At 48.4% G+C, this 13,916-nt stretch overlaps 1 protein-coding gene across 1 annotated transcript; it reads left to right on the forward strand.

Moving 5' to 3' along the window:
- Positions 1–302: 302 nt before the first annotated feature.
- FAM76A (family with sequence similarity 76, member A) lies at positions 303–13,336 on the forward strand (the record flags this gene model as incomplete). Its single annotated transcript, XM_009579879.1, has 8 exons — positions 303–367; positions 1,190–1,244; positions 1,820–1,972; positions 2,851–3,008; positions 3,553–3,639; positions 9,419–9,554; positions 10,003–10,104; positions 12,689–13,336. Coding segments are annotated over 8 exons (843 nt in total), but the record flags the coding sequence as incomplete, so codon positions are not given.
- Positions 13,337–13,916: the final 580 nt, after the last annotated feature.

A 13,916-nucleotide genomic window follows, 5' to 3' on the forward strand; every position in this document is an offset into this window, starting at 1 on the left:
TTCCTGCCCTGGGAGGTGAGGCCAACCACCGTGACCCTTGTCTGTGGGCGTTGGGCACAACTAAGCTCTCGTTATGAATCTCAGTTTACTTCTGGCTCACCTGTGACACATGCCATTCCCATCACCCTTCCTCTGCTCTCAGCCCTTGTGAGAGCAGCATGACTGTACAGGGAGGAAATGTTTTGAGTTTGACGGATGCATTTGCGTGTGGTGGGAGCGGAGGTCAGCAGGTGATCTGGGATTTCTGGGAAACGGTGTGCGGGAGAAGCACTGCATCTCACCGAACGCTTCTGTTGTTGCAGGAGTGCCGGATTGCGCATCCCATTGTTAAATGCACTTATTGCAGGACTGAATTCCAGCAGGAAAGGTAAATGACTGCTGAGCTGGGGAGACCGATGTTTTCTTTAGAACAGACACACCCGGGGAACCGTAATGTTTCCACACCTCTGATGACTGAGCCTTAACCTGTAGATTGTTGCTGTAGAAGACTTGTGGGACCTTTGGCCTTCTTCAAAGGTCTGCTGGGCAAGTCGGTGTGCCTCTGCGGTGTCCTTAAATTTGCACCTTTTGGTTGGCTTTTGTTTTTGGTCAGTGCTCAGATGCATCTTCCAGTGAAGGACCTGGGTGCATCTTCCCACGAGTTTTCCTCTTATCTGATTTCTGGTATGAAAAAATTATTTCCTAATGTGTTTCCTTTAGCTGTGCTTTTGCCTTTTTGCATTTTAGCAAGTTCTGTAGCTTACAGAGGAAGGACTGGTAAACGCAGTAGCTGCGTGCGGGCATTGTGTGGGGTGTTCTTTCCTGTGTTTGTTGGGCAAATACACCTCTGTCCTGACCTGCCTTAACCTTGTCATGCAGAGCAGACCTCCTCCAGAACTGAGGCTGTCACCAGTGCCTCAGAATCACGCCTGCTGCCAATGAGCCGGTGATCAGACTCTTGTATTTGTAAGGACAAAAAACTGCTGTCATCTGGGTATGCCTTAATTAAAAGATACCTCCTAGTAATACCACTTTTTGGCAAATTATCCTCAACCAGATGGGGATAGGAAATGATATCTGAGTCCCTAGGGAAGATGAATACAGTCTCGCCACTAGAGACAGAGCCTAGGGGAGACTGGGATCCTAACCACAGAGGTTTAATTTTCTTTGGAGCAGTGTTAACAGAATGATCTGTCCTTCTTTTTAACAGCAAAACCAACACAATATGCAAGAAGTGTGCTCAGAATGTGAAGCTCTATGGCACAGTAAGTGAGTGGGGCTCGTTCTCACCAGCCTCTTTTCCTTTCATCTTTCTTGTCTTTATCGTGCTGAATCCCAGAGCAGTTTATGGGCTGGCTCTGTTGTAATAGCATGACTGATCAATAATACGCGGCTCCCTCAAGCGTGAAGCTTTTACCTTTTCTCTTCTTTTAGTACAGAAGAGAGCAGCTCTGCATCATTTTAGGCCAGGAAATGAACTATTCGATATCCAATAGAACCAAGAGCATGCTTGCACAAACTGAGATTGCTGCAGGAAGCAGTGATAAATCTTTCTTTCCTGCTTGTCTGAAATCCGAAAAAGAGATTTTGATTGTTTCTATTTTGGTGTTATACATTTTCTAAAGATTTCATAGCACTTGATAAATGGTCTGGGTGCCATGGCTAACTACACTTAGCTAGAGACCAGGGGTCCAAATGTATTTATGTCTCCTGGGTCAGCATTATAGTTACCTTGGAACAGGGAAATAAAAGTTTTGAAGTGATGGGGAGAAGAGGAAAGAGCAATGTATTAATGTAATTAGAAGGCACTGCTGTTATCAGTTGTTCTTGTTTCTTAAAGCCAAAACCCTGCCAGTACTGCAACATAATAGCAGCATTTATTGGAAACAAGTGCCAGCGTTGCACAAACTCTGAAAAGAAGTATGGACCGCCGCACTCCTGTGAGCAGTGCAAGCAGCAGTGTGCGTTTGACCGGAAGGATGATAGAAAGAAGGTCAGTATCTCTGTAAAAGGAGGCCGAAAAAGTAAAAAGGCTGATTACAGTGATCATCTGTCCATCTCCTTCACATATTCTCAAGCATTTCAAAAGGGGGTGTCTCTTGGTTGTAAAGTATTTTTCTGGAGTTGAGCTTTGCTGTGGGAGCTGTGTTTTGGAGCTGTTTAATCTTTTAGCCCCTCTACTCCTTTGCAAGATCTACTGAGAAAGATCTCTTGAATTTGGCCTGAGGGTAGGTGGGCTGGCAAAGGAGAAGGGGCCTCAGCGAAACGTGAGGTGCCTGCTCGGGGAGAGGGGTGGGGAATGATATTTGTGCCGTAGCCTGAGGAGCTGGAAGTGTCGTACCTCCACCAGGAAACCCATTCCGTGGCTTCTGCACACCCTTTGCTTAAACAACATAAGTGCTCCTTGGGAGGTGTGTACTTCTAAGGCCTGCTTCCCGCAGGCTGTAAACATCTATTGTTCATTTGGGATGCTGAACTGAAAATCCCTGTCCTCCTGCTGCTCCTCCTTGAGCAGAGACTCTGGTCTTTTGGTCTCCAGTGACTATCCTGTCACATACCATTCCTTGGCGTTACTTTGACAGAAATCCCACTAGAGTTAGCCTGTCCTGGTGGCTGGGTGCTATAAGATGGTCTGTAAGCAAAGCTTGGCAGAGACTGTAGTTACGATAGATTAGCTGCTATTAATGAGTGCTGTCCGCATTGCACCAGCCATGCCAGATGCACTTCTTACCCTTTCCAGGCACTCAAGGGATCCTTTTTGAGTCGCTGTTTGTTCATATGTGATCTTAAGCCTGAAGGTGCTTCTTGTCTTCTCTGCGTTTGCTTTGTGGGCGGGAAGCAAGACCCCTCTCTTTCTCTCTTATCTTCCAGGTGGATGGAAAGCTGCTATGCTGGTTATGCACGCTATCCTATAAACGGGTCCTACAGAAGACTAAAGAGCAGTGCAAACACCTGAGCAGCTCTTCCCGGGCAAGCCTGCAAGAGAAGGAACAGTACAGTAGGCTTAGCAGTGGCAGCCACTATAACAGGTAACCTGCACGAGCTTTTCTGTTGTGCAGGGTGAGCTTGCCTCTGGGGTGAGCAAACAGGGTGCCTGGCTCCTCCACGCTCCCTAGGTGCTCTTCCTAAAGTAACTGGGAGAGGTGCCTGGGGGCTTGGTGCCTTGGCGATGGGTTTTGGCAGTTGTCTGTTGTTCAGGAGAATCTGGCTAAGTCAGGCTTTGCTAGTTTGCAAACCCCACTGGGCTGGAGTAGACTTGTAGACCGACAGTGCTTCTTAGTGATTTAACTTAGTGAACTTGTACACAATTAAAGCTAAATTGCATTTGTAAAATTTAATGATTGAAATGTAGATTTTAAGCATGAGTTCTTCACCTACGTACTGATCTGACTGACGCATTGTTTTCTGTTTATTTTTAGTCTCCAGCTACTCTTCAGGGAATGAATTTTTTATCATTCTTGCGCTAGGAAATACTGTTTTAATAGGTTCAAAGTGGGTGGGAATATTTATCTGCTTCTCTGTCTTAGACTGCAAGTCATTCAGGTTCTGACATACAATTTCCTCGTTTTCTAGCCAGAAAACCTTATCCACCTCTTCCATTCAGAACGAAATCCCAAAGAAGAAAGCCAAGTTTGATGCCATATCTGCCAATGGTGACAGGTGAGCCTGTTACATGGGGAAATTGTGGGTGGGCGGTCTTGTTTGCTAAGTTTATGTAAGTCAGAGTTCTGTGCGAATAGCAGGAAGCTCTTATGCTAGAGCAGGGATCTCAGGCTTTGGGACCTCGAGGGGCTGCATTAGCAGCTTTCCAGAACCTGGGAGGCCAGTGTTACTTGGCATTTAAACATAAGTTTGAAGAGGAAAAGAATACCTAGCACCTGTACCTGCTAGAATAGAAACTGCTTGTTGGCTGAGCTCCCCAACAGTTAAAAAAACTGCAGCCGGATCAGCTTTATCCTCTCTCTGCAGTTACAGGGAGAGGGGGGCTGTTGGCTGCGCTGCAGAGTTGAGGTCTGCAGGTTTGTGCTTTCGGGGCTATCAGACTGATCTGCAGGGAGACGGCCTGAGAGGAGAGGATCAAGACCCACCTCCCATTTCCCCTCCTGCCTTCTGGGGGAGGGACAAGCAATCAAACAGCTTTGCTTGAAAGCATCCGATCCCATTCTGCTGTCACAGTTTGTGCTGGATTATGTTGACACCGGCTGCATGCGCAGCAGAATGGGAGTCACTAGCAGAAACAGGAGATTGAGATGGATTTTTATTTTTTACGGTCTTGTACATGCATATTTTCATTCCTGCCTTTCCTCTCTGATTCTCAGCGTTCCTTCCTCTCCCGAGATGCTTTGTCCCCCTATCCAGAGTGCCCCGTCCACGTTGGCGCAGTGGGCTGCTTCCCAACAGAGTCTCGGTGCCCACCATTGTCCTGTTTCTCAAGGCACTGACATCCTGAAGTGAGATCACCTGTTGTTTTCTCCCCTGTTGCCCTCCCTCCCCGGGAACTGCCTCATACATGGAAACTGTCCCTATCGATGGATCTCTTTCCAAAGAGCAGTGAATTGGGAGCACGGACCAGAGCATAAGCTCATTAGTGCCAAAGGGTCTGTTAAAGCCACTGGTAATTAATTAATCGCTACCTACCTTGAATGTCTTTTCTTCGAGACTACAGATCACATTTCTTCTGTAGATAGTATTGACACCTTGTCAACGTTTGTGAAATGCTACAATGGGAAATAGAACTTAAATAATTTTGTAAGGCAGTGATTCCCACAGAGTGGTCTAAAAGACCATTTATCATCTGAATGGTGTTTCCGGTTAAAAGTTGGAAAAACGTAAGGATTAACTGTGGCTTGGGAGCTGTGGCTGAGCACGGAGTGATCAGAGAATTCGTCTGACTGCCTTTAGTGCTGGTGGAGCCAAAAGAGAGACTGGAGACAGGTCCCTGGTAGAACTGGTGCAGCCCATCAGTATTGCTGCAGCTCTCCCTCTAGAGCCCTGTTAAGGATCCTGCTCACCTACTAAGGCTGCTCCCTGGGCTGTAGGACAGCACCAGCTATTTTTATCTACTCACTAAAGCCTGGGCTGAGACTTAACAACTCATTGTAATACCGCTGCTGGCTTGAAAATATCCAAGCAGGAAAAGGTCCCATGCTCTGGCATCAATGGCTGAGCCATTCGTTTGCAAAACAGGAGCATGTATTACGGGAGTCAAATGCCTTCATTTCTGTTTGCTCTTGTGTCAGATGTTGTCAGTCTGGCTCCTGCCAAGGCTGTGGTCTTTGCCGCAGACTTTTTTTGATGAATCCCAGTAACAAACTGTGTGTAATTTTAGCATCTGCTGAAGAGCTCCAGCAACGTGCTGTAGAAAAGGCAAGCTGCAGCTGCCTTAAATAGACACATGGCTACATTTCTTGAGTAGAATAATAATGGTGGCTCATTAAGTGTGTTTTTCAAGTTGCTGGGGTTTTTTTGTGAGGGTGAACCCCCCAAAACCTTCCCCTCTTGCACCATTTTCTGTAAAATTGTCCCCCCCAGAGTCAGCCTGAAGTCTGAGTCACAACCTGAGTATGGAGTTAGGGTCTGCCGCAGTGCAAGGCTTGTTTTCATCATCAGCGTGGTCTGGAGTGGGGTGATATGCACCCAGCACCTCTTCACTGCTGAGATCAGCCGCAGCTTTCTGTACAGTGTGTCTTGGCTCCAGCCAAACTTCTGATGCAGCCTTCCGCTGGGCAGAATTTGGGCATACTTGAACTCAGCTAACTTTGGCAACACCCCCAACGGGGTCCAGCTTATCTGAAATTGTTGCTCCTTTGCAGATACAATAGGGATTCCTTTACCATGTCTTACTGAATTCCCTCTGTATGTTTTTGTTTACATATTTCGGAGTGGATGGTGCTCCCAATGGCTGTGATATGGGGACTGAGCAATTTCCAGTGGTCATTTAATGGGTGGCATGGAATGGTTCATTCTGGGTGAGCTCTGTGAGGAGCTAACAGCGCTGGCCCTGCTGCGCACGGAGTAGTGACTCTCAGCACAGCTTGCAGCAGACCTTGCCCCTGTCCTGGGCTGCCCCGGTGTGTGTGAGCACCCCGGCTTCACCTCCAGCCTCTGGTGCTTTGCTGGTCCTGATTCGGGCAGTGCTTGGTGTCCCCATCCTGTTGTGCAAACACTGCCAGAAGTGTTTTTATGTTACAGACTCCGCGGATGAACACACTGCAGTCCCTTCTGCCGTGACTATAGACAAGATGCTAAATTGTGCTTTTAACACCAGGCAATGATGAGCACTGCTGACTGAGCTGGCTGGGAGAGGGCAGCAATGCAGGAGGATGCTGAGCAGCAAAGTTCGTTTAGTAAAAAGATTCTATTTGCATAGAAAAGTCCTGGCGTGTGCTTAAAGCATTGGGACTTGGGCTGAACTGTGCCTGCTTTTGGTGGTGTTAGAGGAAGTGTAAGTGGTTCCTATTGGCCCGGATGGATTTTTGCTCATGGGGGTTATTTTTGTCTAAGGTGAAACTTGGATGCTGGTTCAGTCAGCCTGGTCTGTGCCTCTTTATGCTAGCCTGACTTGAATAGCAAAATCTTTAAGCTTGGCATTTGTTTTGCCTAATTTCAGCCATTTAACAGGTGTAGAGTTTAAGGCAGTCATTTTGCTTTCTTTTCCACTCACTAGAGAGAGGCAGGTGTCTTTGGAAGAGCTCCATTTTTTCCTCTGTCTCCCGTTGAAAACAACGGGAGCTCATCAATTCACTTTAATTAGAGGCATGCATTTTAGACTGTTCAAACATGGAGAGCACGTGTCCCCCTGACCTATCCCCAAGGGGCTGGGAGCCTGGGTATGGAGTTTATTTGTAGGGGAAATGGCTTTTTTTTTTGTTTGGTCAATTGTTTTAATTCTTAATCTGTTTGTTAAAGGAATGGAGTGACTTGTATTTGGCAGTTTTCCTTCTAATTTTGGCGTCTCAGGCTGCTTCCTTAACATGGGGTTAAAGACAGAGAAACCTTTCATTACTAACTTGTCAGTCTTTCAGAAAAAAAAGCGGGGGGGCGAAGCTGCTTCTTTAATTAGCACCTTGACACATGTGAGGGTGCATTTTGCAGCAACTGGACAGGGAAATACCTGCCTGTGCTCACATACTTGGCGGGAGGGGATGCCTGGGCACTCTGAGCCCACCGTTACCCACTTGTGGTTGCAGACCCCAGGGGCAGGAGGAGCCCCTCGAAGCCCTGGGGTTGGGTACCGGGTCTGCTGAGTGCCAGAGCGGCTCTGTGGAAGGCTGGTGGCCCGCCTGTCCCTTCTCCCCGCTGGGTGGCAGGGCCGGCTCTCACCTTCCCGGCTCTGCAGTGTGCTCTGTAACAGGAGCTGCCAAGGAGGGAATTTTTCATGCTGGAGCCGCTCAGGGAAATGTGAGCATCTCCCGGCACTCTTCATCACCCCAGGATATGGCAGGAGGGAAGCTTGCCTGGGCAAAGGAATGGTGTAAGCAAGAGTTTGGTTTTAGCCAGAGGGAATCAATGAGGAAGCCTTTCTTTCTCTGTGGAGGCTGCTTTTTTTTTTTTACCCCTTTCTTTCTCTCCTCCCCAGCATATTTGAAGTGAGTGGGAAATTAAAGATACTGTTAGTAACATGCTTGCACACAGAAAGGTGCTGGAGCACCCACCATCATCTTGCACAGCCTCCACTTGGGGAAAGTGTACTCGGGAACAGTTTTAAAATGGAGGTATTCTCTGCTAGTGTGCGTATATGAACCTCTTCTGCACTCAAGAGCTCCCAGCATGACAAGCACAGTGTTAATCTGGTGTACCCAGAGACCTGCCACATCTTATGGTGTGGGCTCTGCTGTCAGCATGTTTTAACCTTGCAAGACTCTTCCACCGTGGGCTGTCTCCTACAGACCCTCAGTTCTGAGTTTTCCTTTGCCAAGCTTTCTCTCCCCGTGCCGCAGGGCTATCCTGTGACTTTCTGTGATCTGTGAAGCTGCCCCTGCTTAGTTTCCCTCTGTAGATCCCCAGCACAGTGGTGGAAAGAGCCTTTTCTTCTGCCACATCCTTGCTGACCAGTCCAATCAATGCAGATTGTGCTTTTAATTAGAAAATGGATTATGTCCAGGCACTAGAGGAGACCCCTGTGTGAGGTGAGCAGCTGGTACTCTCTGCCTCGGTGTACAGACGGGGGACTGGAAGCGTGGAGGTGGCAGCGTACTTGAGAGAGGCAGTGACTCAGGTTCAGACCATGCCTTCCCCAGCTGCAGCTCCCAGCTTTAGAGCTGAATGCAGGCTTTAGAACATGCGTTGACCTACTCTGGAGGCTTTAAAAAAAAGGTCAGGCTTCAGGTAACCCTGGCTATTTATCTTTATAGCGGCAGTGCTGTCTGATAATGGCCAGACTTGAAGTGATGTGGGTGAAGCTTTGTTGCCTTATTACTGTTAAATTTTTATACAGCAATTTCAGGTGTGTGCAGCTGGGAGTGTGCTGCCCTTTTAGCACCAAGAGATAAAAATCAGGCTTACCGTTACAGCAGTAAGGAACAGAAGGCAGGCAAGTATCAGGTGAGCTCCCTGGGCCTGTGGCTGCAGCTTATCGTATCTTATGATCTGAAATATTCCTGTAGCATAAGACTGTGCGTGGCTGCCCAGATCACTGTTCTCAAGTAGGGAGATTTGTGAATTACTAGGACAGGGGAGGGACTCATGTCCAGATAAGTTTTCAGCTGGTTGCTTAGGCTTAGAGTACCTAGATGTGTACAAGTGGTGTGCTCAGCTATTTCGCTGTCTTCCTGGAGAGAGTTTTCCCTGCTCCGAAATGGTAATGAAGCTTCTTCCCAAATCGCTGTATTGTGGTGGAATCAAAATACAAAACTCCAGCATGTCTTTTTACCCCTTTTCCCTGCTGAGGACAGTGCTGACTTTAATCTAGGTGTCTCCCTTTGCTTTGTTTGTTTAACTTGAGGTTATTTGTTTCTCTTTCATGTTCCCTCCTTGCCAGAGTGTTTGTTTACATTTAGTGAAAAGTTTTGCTGTACATCCAAGGACTGCCTGTGAGCAAAGAGGGTTCCTAAGTGGTTGCGTAAGGTTTCATTAGCTCTCTCGATTGCTGTCTTCAACTCTTTGGTTTGAAAAGGGATCCTTACTGTTTGAATGGTTGTTGCAGGCACTGGCCAATGGTCACCCGTAGGAGTCCCGTGTCTGTGCTGATCATGCAATAAAACAACCCAATATATCACACATAATCCCTGTTGCCTATCATACCATGTGTTTCCCAAATTCCATGTGGCATCCAGGCAGGGATACAGGTAACACCACCTGCATTCAAGGAGTGTTTGGAGGACACAATGTGTGTCATGAAATGATTCCCATTCTCCTTCGAGTGCCATCTATGAGAGTTTCCCTTCTTCAATGAAGAGAAGGTGTCGTGATGAGAGTCTTTCCCTCTTCTTTGTTGCAGTTTTTCTCCGGACCTCGCCCTGGACTCTCCTGGCACTGACCACTTTGTTATCATTGCCCAGCTGAAGGAGGAAGTGGCTACTTTAAAAAAGATGCTGCACCAGAAAGATCAGATGATTTTGGAGAAGGAGAAGAAGGTACAGCCCTTGGCTTGCTTCCCCCCGCAGCATGCTGACATGTTCACGCAGATCACACTCCAGTGGAGTCTGGCTTTTTATCTTGGAGTGAGCAAGAGAGTTTCTGGCTGTTTCCAGGCTGCCTCCTTCCCAAAGTTAAAGAGGCTTTCTGGACCCACCCAGGAGATCTCATTTCATAAAGGGTCATTTTCTGACCACTGTCTCAGAGACCTCCATGTGGGGGCAAGACTGAGAAAAAACATGCTGCTCTATGCAGAAAGACAGCCCTGGCCGCTCCTGCTTCTCTGTGCTCAGCGATACAGTTCTGGTCTCATTGCGCTCCCCCTGCCCACCCCAGCACATTTCCGAACTCAGCCAGTCTCACGCAACTTCTGTGGCAAGGTGCATCTGGGGTTAAGGCATTCATTTCTTCTTCCAGCTCACTTGCTCCTTACTGGTTTATCTGCAGATCACAGAGCTGAAAGCCGACCTGCAATACCAGGAGTCGCAGATGAGGGCAAAGATGAACCAAATGGAGAAGACGCACAAGGAGGTCATGGAGCAGTTACAGGTGACAGCATTTTTGTTTTAATTTGCTGAGCTGTGCTGTACCCAGGAGTGACTGAGGACACTCCTGATCAGAACACCCCGTGAGCTTCTGCACACACAGCTCTGCTAACGCTTCTCAGCCCTGTCCTACAGCCTCTCTGCTCTGCCGGGCAAGCCCCTCCCCAGCTCTGTACCAGGCTGCAGTGCATCATAACCCCTATATATCCTCCTTGCCGCTCTCTACTCAGGCTCGGACTTACTGTATTGTAAAGTGCTGTGTTGTGTCCCCTGTGGACTAGACAGGAACCGTCAAACTCATTTTACCTATTGCCAAAATCAGGTTTGAACCTGTTTCTCCAGACTGCAGAACCTTTGTCAGCTCCCTGCACCACGTAGCGCTTAATGTGATTTATGTGACCAGTAACCAGAGAGAACAAAGCTCAAGAAACAATTGGCAGTTCCTTTAGCACTGTATCTCTCCAGTCCAAATAAAGAAGTCCCTGAGCTTGAGGGAACAGGGAGAGCAGGATTCTTGTCATGGCCATGGAAACACTAGGCAGACTATCAGCATGAATACACTCTGAGCCACAGAAGAGATCGGGTCAAAGGGGAGCCGGTTACAGGGAAGAAATCAGACACAGAAGTGAACTTTGCACCCTTTAATTACTCTGGGGCGTATAATGATCTAAAGCCCTAGCGATGAGAAATGGGAGGGGATAAGACAAAAGGCTTATATTCCTTCTGAGAAAACAGCCCCTCCTCCATGAGCACACACCCAAGTTAATTATCGGAGTGGAAGACAGGTTTTGGAGACTACAGCTACTACAGAAAGCTGGTGCCTGTGAGATCCCCTTCACAGTGCACGTTCTTAAGCACTGTAAGCCTGTCTGAAGGTTGGAATATCTGTGTGTGGTGTGCTGGGGGCTGGATGTGCTTCCCGCTCCTCGTGAGCTGGGCGGCACCGGTGGCTTGTATTTGAGGGACTGATGACAGAGCCTTCTGTCTCTGCACTGCTTTATTGATCCTGCACTGCCCGTGTCAGCCCAGGGCTGTTTCTATCTCATAGCTTTGGGAGGCCTGCAAAGAATGGGTTGGTGTTTACTCCAGTTCTGAATAGACAATTTTCCATTAGCGCAAACCACTTTTTGGTTGCCTTGACAGCCCTGGCTGTGAGGTCAAGGGCTAACTGGGAGGTGACCCCCCTCTTTGCAGTGGTTTCCCAAGGCAGGGCACGCTGGTTGCTCGGTGTGCGTGGGAACAGTATACCCTGCCTGCTGCCTTTGCTGTAGCTCAAAGAGGACGTCTGCCTTGAAAGCTGTCGGACACCTTCCAACAGCCTTAAACTTGCTCAATTCTGAAAGGAGAGAGGAAGCATCAGATCCACGAGCAGGTTTGCCGGCAGCCACCTGCCTCTCCTGGGTGGAGAGGGGTTTGCATGTCTGTCGCCCGCTGTGCTGTTCTGTACTTAGCTCGGACTGGGACTGCCCTGAACTCATTCTCTCTGGTGTCCGAATGTTTTACTTCAGCTGGTATTGACTGAGGCTCTGGAAACTTTCTTCACCGATTCCAAAATAAAAGTTCAAATCCTCTCGGTGTATTGTAGGTGCCTTGAAGTGTTCATATGATTCACTTTTTGAACGTGCTCTTGGTTTTCATTGTTTTGTCTTGTCTTTTCATGGGGGGAAGCAGGGGTGCCTGTATTCTTCCAGTCTGCAGGAGGTAAAAGAAGCTGCTTTACCACATGTGGCACTGGAGCAGAGGGTTTAATTCCTCTAATAACCCTTTGTATATTCTTTCATTCACTGGAAACCAATGCAGAAGACCTGTATCACACGGGTTCTACCCCTCTTACTACTGCTATAGCATAATTTACTACATAGGTTAGAGGAGAGTGAGCTGAGAAGTTTGGTAAAAGGGGCTAGAGAGCCTTGTTCGTAAGTTGATTTTTAATTCAGTGTAAACTAGAGGGACTGTAAGTTGTTACATGTTGGTGCTCTGATGGGTTCAGAAGCCTTCTAGTAGGGATGCAGAATCAGTACAGTGCTGAATCCTGGTAAGATGTCGGCAGCGCCTGAAGAAACCAAGGGTGAGGCAAAGCTGGAGAACAGTGAGCTGCTTCACCCTGTGTTTTTGAAATAAGTGAGGGCGTGGGGTAGGGGAAGCTGGCCTTCAACTCGCTAAAACAAGAGTCAGGATGGGGGCTTGAGTCACCAGAGTTTTGCTCCACCGCTTCTCACGCTGTCAAAGCACAGTGGCTGGTAAAAGGGGAAGGAAGGAAAGCCAGTCCCGGTGACCTTGGTGAGTGTCCTCGGCTGGTTTAATGCGAGTTGCGCATTTGTCACCTTTCACTGTGGAAGCTGTTAACTTTCAGCCCACTTCTCAGTTACAGCGGGGGGACGCGAGGGGGAAGGGATGGGAAGAGCCCTTTCTAGGTGGCTAGAGATGAGATGCCGGACTTGAGCTCGTGCTGTGATGCCGCGCAGCAACGTCTACCTCCTTTTTCATCTGCGCGCAGGATGCCAGCAGCTTCTGTCCAGGCAATTCTAGGATCCCAACGACTAATGATGATCCGTGCCATTAAATACCCATTTTCACTGTGTTTCCAGGCCAAGAACAGAGAACTCCTGAAGCAAGCAGCTGCCCTATCGAAGGGCAAAAAGCCTGAGAAGTCGGGAGCAATAACCTCCCCTTAAAACCAAACCCCCAATCTGGGAGCTTTCCCCAGCATTAGCCAAGGAGTCTAGGAGGCCTGCCTGATCGCTGGAAGCCAAAACCTCAGTGTTGTCGCTATCCCACTGCCGTGGACTCGATGGAAACGCCTGGTGTGTGTTGCCTTTCGACAGCATGCTTGAGCGTGTCTGGTTTCGATCTCTGTTGAATACCGGTCTGTATAACGGTGATCCACGGGGAGAGGTCCCAGCCATCCTAAATTCCCCCCGAAGTACTGCTTTCTGGAAGAAGTCTTTTCCTAACCAGTTACTACCACTGCCAACCCTTTCCATTAGCAAACAGGAACCTGCTGCATTAGAGACTTCTTGCTGGTTCCAAACCTGCTGCTGTGAGGCAATAGCCGTGGCCAGTTGTTACGCAGATAAGACGGGAGCTGCGTGAGGTGGCAGCTTGATTTTTCTTGAACTGTTCCCTCTTCAAAAGGAAGCCGATAAATCACCAGCCCAACAGATGTTACTGGAAGGTTGTGCCACTGCTGAGAACGGTTGATCCAGCTTTTTGAAGACGCTTCCAAAATGGGGGCTCTTGTATTTATCTTGGAAGATTTTTATTTTGGTTTGGTTTTTTTTCTTCTTTTCTATGTCAACTTGGCAAACCGAACTGCCTGGTTTTGTGTTTTCTTGTTTTGTTACAATAGCTTTTGGGTTGGGAGCCAGAGTGTAACGATACAGACCCAAACCCACCCCATCTCCCCCCCCGGTGCCCTGGTTACTTGGTGACCTTTGGGGCTTTGATGACTTCTGCAGCTTGGTGTGATCAAGCGTCTCTTACTCCATTTCTTTACACGAGGAAAGTTCAAGGCTTGGATGTTCCCTCTGCTCCCCTCAGACCCTGGATTGAGCTCTCCCTCTTCTCCCCCTTTCCCTGCCCCGTTGCTCCCTTCCAGACGCAGAAGTAGGGGCCAGGTTGGCTCCAGGAAAGCACTTACTCAGGCAGCGACCCAAGCCGGGGAGTGTTTCTTGGGGCTCTCCAGGGACATTTCTCACTGCTGATTAAAAGCCAGCAGAAAAAAAGGGCTATGAAAGTTCCCTGTAACAGGGATGTGCTTCTCAGAAACAGCACAGAGACCACAGACCCTTTCAGCCAGGCCAGCTGGGGTGGGCG

This window comes from Fulmarus glacialis, unplaced genomic scaffold (genome assembly GCF_000690835.1).
Source record: "Fulmarus glacialis isolate BGI_N327 unplaced genomic scaffold, ASM69083v1 scaffold30086, whole genome shotgun sequence".
NCBI classification, from domain to species: Eukaryota; Metazoa; Chordata; class Aves; order Procellariiformes; family Procellariidae; genus Fulmarus; species Fulmarus glacialis.